Raw genomic sequence first — 2,726 nt, forward strand, 5'->3', positions numbered from 1 at the left:
CCCCCGGTCCAAAGACATGCATGGTAGGTTGATTGGCATCTCTGGAAAATTGTCCCTAGTGTGTGATTGTGTGAGTGAATGAGAGTGTGTGTGTGTGTGTGTGTGTGTGTGTGTGTGTGTGTGTGCCCTGCGATGGGTTGGCACTCCGTCCAGGGTGTATCCTGCCTTGATGCCCGATGACGCCTGAGATAGGCACAGGCTCCCCGTGACCCGAGGTAGTTCGGATAAGCGGTAGAAAATGAATGAATGAATGAATATAAGCAACATTTTTTTTTTTTTAAATCTGGGTTTACGCTACAAATTATTTGTAAATGATGATGACTGATGGACAAATCACAGTGCTTGCCTAGGTATACATCAGTTTAGAGAATTTCTGTTCTTTTTTTAATAATAGTTATTTGGTCATCAATTGTTTTATGAATGTCGCCTCAAATCATTTAAATCAATGATGTTTAACATGTCCAGCCCTTAAAGCAAAGTACCAGGAGAACCTTTTTGTTGTTAAGTTACTCCACTAAAGCTTTTATTATTTATAACTTTTTCACATTTACCATATTAAAAGGATGAACCCTATCACCTGACTTTGAAATATTATTGAGACTCTAACAGGGATGATTTTATGACTAATCCCTCTGTTCATTATTCACCTCTAAGCGTAAACTGACCCAAGCTATCTCAACAATGTTAGCCTGTCAGCGTGCCTTTGGTGGGTAAGAATAGCCTCACAATGGAGCTCACGTCTCTGATTTTCTGTTGTCTGAGAACAGTTGTTGTCTAAGCAAGAGAATAGGTACAGTAAGACAAGAAGCAGAGGCAGTAGACTAGGCAAGGCCATTCGGTTTCAGTCTGTTTGTAATGACAGACTGTAGTTCTGATGGACCTGTGGGACGCTCATCTGGAGTAAAATTAAGAGGCAGTGTGTTGTCTTGTGAGCTCTGGATCTAGAGTCATGGCGAGGCAAGGAGCCTCGGAGGCTGCCTTCATCATACTGAATTACAACATCACTATTGTGGGTAGGTGACAAAAAACTTAACTATCTATACATAGACATAAACCCATCTAAGAATTACATGCTATACTTGAACACACTATTATTGTTTCTGTGGATGTACCAATGAAGGCTTTATGATATCTACCACAGGTAGAAACCGAAATCCTTAATTGATGGGTTCTCTGGTTTGACTCTCTGGACAAACTTTTTTGATCCTATTTAGAACTGTGAAATAGTGCGTTTCCATTGGAATTAGGAAACCTTCAATGAACCCAATGAAAAAGAGTTGTAGATTCTGTCATGCTTGTAAGCAATGTTTGATAGACACCGTTATCCAGAGCAGGTTACATTTTATGTACATTTTCTTATACAACTAAGGGTTGTAGCCATGAGGCCCAGCCATGGCAACTTACTGCATCTGGGTTTTAAACTCACGACCTTCAAATTAATAGTCCAACAACTTAACCACTAAACTACCAAACCCACTTGTACAACATGGTGCCTGACTTGTTGATTTGTTTCTCTTCTAGGGAAGATATGGCTGGTTCTAACGATCTTCCTACGAATATCAGTCTTGTTCTTGGCTGGCTATCCCCTTTATCAGGATGAGCAGGAGAGATTTGTGTGTAACACTATTCAGCCTGGATGTGCCAACGTGTGTTACGATATATTTGCCCCCCTCTCACTTTTCCGCTTCTGGCTGGTCCAACTTACTTCCACTATCCTGGTTCATTTTGTGTTTATTGTCTATGTGATCCACAAAGTTACATCCAGCCTACCTTATTCTGATGCATCGGATAGAATGAGATTTAGGTCTTTCTATAAGATTAAACAGGAACCTTTTCATGAAGCATCTCTATCAAAGTCTAGTGTAAAAGCAGGTACAAGAAGGCTGCCTTGTTTTACAGGAGTCTACATATTTCAACTTTTGGTTCGGATCCTTCTAGAAGCTGGTTTTGGAACAGCACATTACTATCTGTTTGGGTTCTACACCCCAAAACGTTTCATCTGTCAGCATACTCCTTGCACCACCATGGTGGACTGTTATATATCCAGACCCACTGAGAAGACCATTATGCTGAATTTCATGCTGGGATTGGCTGCCCTCTCTCTCCTTCTAAGCCTGTTTGATCTCGTCTGTGCCAGCAAGCAGTCAGGAAGGCATAGGAGCAAGAAGAAGATAATGGTGGAGAACATGTATGAGGAGGAAGGATACTTCCTGGCAGAAAGTGGAGCCAACGGTGTTGACTTTGGTGACCCTGAAACTCAAGCCTTTCTGGTCAATGGAAGCTTCCGTAAGAGAATCAGCAAAGCCTGTGTGGGTGATAATGCCTCCATGCATTTAGAAGGTAAAAGTCATCCAGGCGTCCCTTGTGCAGGAGTCCCTGTAGGTATCAATCTGGGTGTTCCCAGTTCTATCGGGGGTAACGGACCTGGTTGTTACCAAGTGGTGGGGGAAGAGATAGCAGAGCGAGAAGGCAGTGAAGTGGCACTGTGTCCATCTGAGCCAGTAGGCACACCAAGGTCCATACGAGTCAACAAGCGTAGTCGCCTCAAACCTATGCCTCCTCCTAGACGGGACAAGCCACCAAACGAAGGGCTGTTGGATAGTTCTGGACCGGTGACAACTTGTGACACAATATCAGGACAGTACATGTTGGGGGATATAAGTACCGATAGCGACCTGATGTCCACTGGTGGTGACGGATACGAAAAAAGGTCAGAATGGGTGTGA

The 2,726-nt window shown here is 43.0% G+C and overlaps 1 protein-coding gene across 1 annotated transcript; it reads left to right on the forward strand.

The window, feature by feature from the left end:
- The first annotated feature begins 949 nt into the window (after nt 1-949).
- gjd4 (gap junction protein delta 4) lies at nt 950-2,726 on the forward strand. Its single transcript, XM_060869162.1, has 2 exons — nt 950-1,013; nt 1,522-2,726. Exons 1-2 carry the CDS (start codon nt 950-952, stop codon nt 2,724-2,726), a joined length of 1,269 nt encoding a protein of 422 aa, XP_060725145.1.

Source organism: Tachysurus vachellii, chromosome 5 (genome assembly GCF_030014155.1).
Source record: "Tachysurus vachellii isolate PV-2020 chromosome 5, HZAU_Pvac_v1, whole genome shotgun sequence".
In the NCBI taxonomy this organism is placed as follows: Eukaryota; Metazoa; Chordata; class Actinopteri; order Siluriformes; family Bagridae; genus Tachysurus; species Tachysurus vachellii.

Coding starts and splice junctions, on each gene's coding strand:
- gjd4 (XM_060869162.1), top strand. CDS start 950: ATGGCGAGGCAAGGAGCCTCGGAGGCTGCCTTCATCATACTGAATTAC. Junction 1,014..1,521: donor TTACAACATCACTATTGTGG/GTAGGTGACAAA, acceptor TTTCTCTTCTAG/GGAAGATATGGCTGGTTCTA.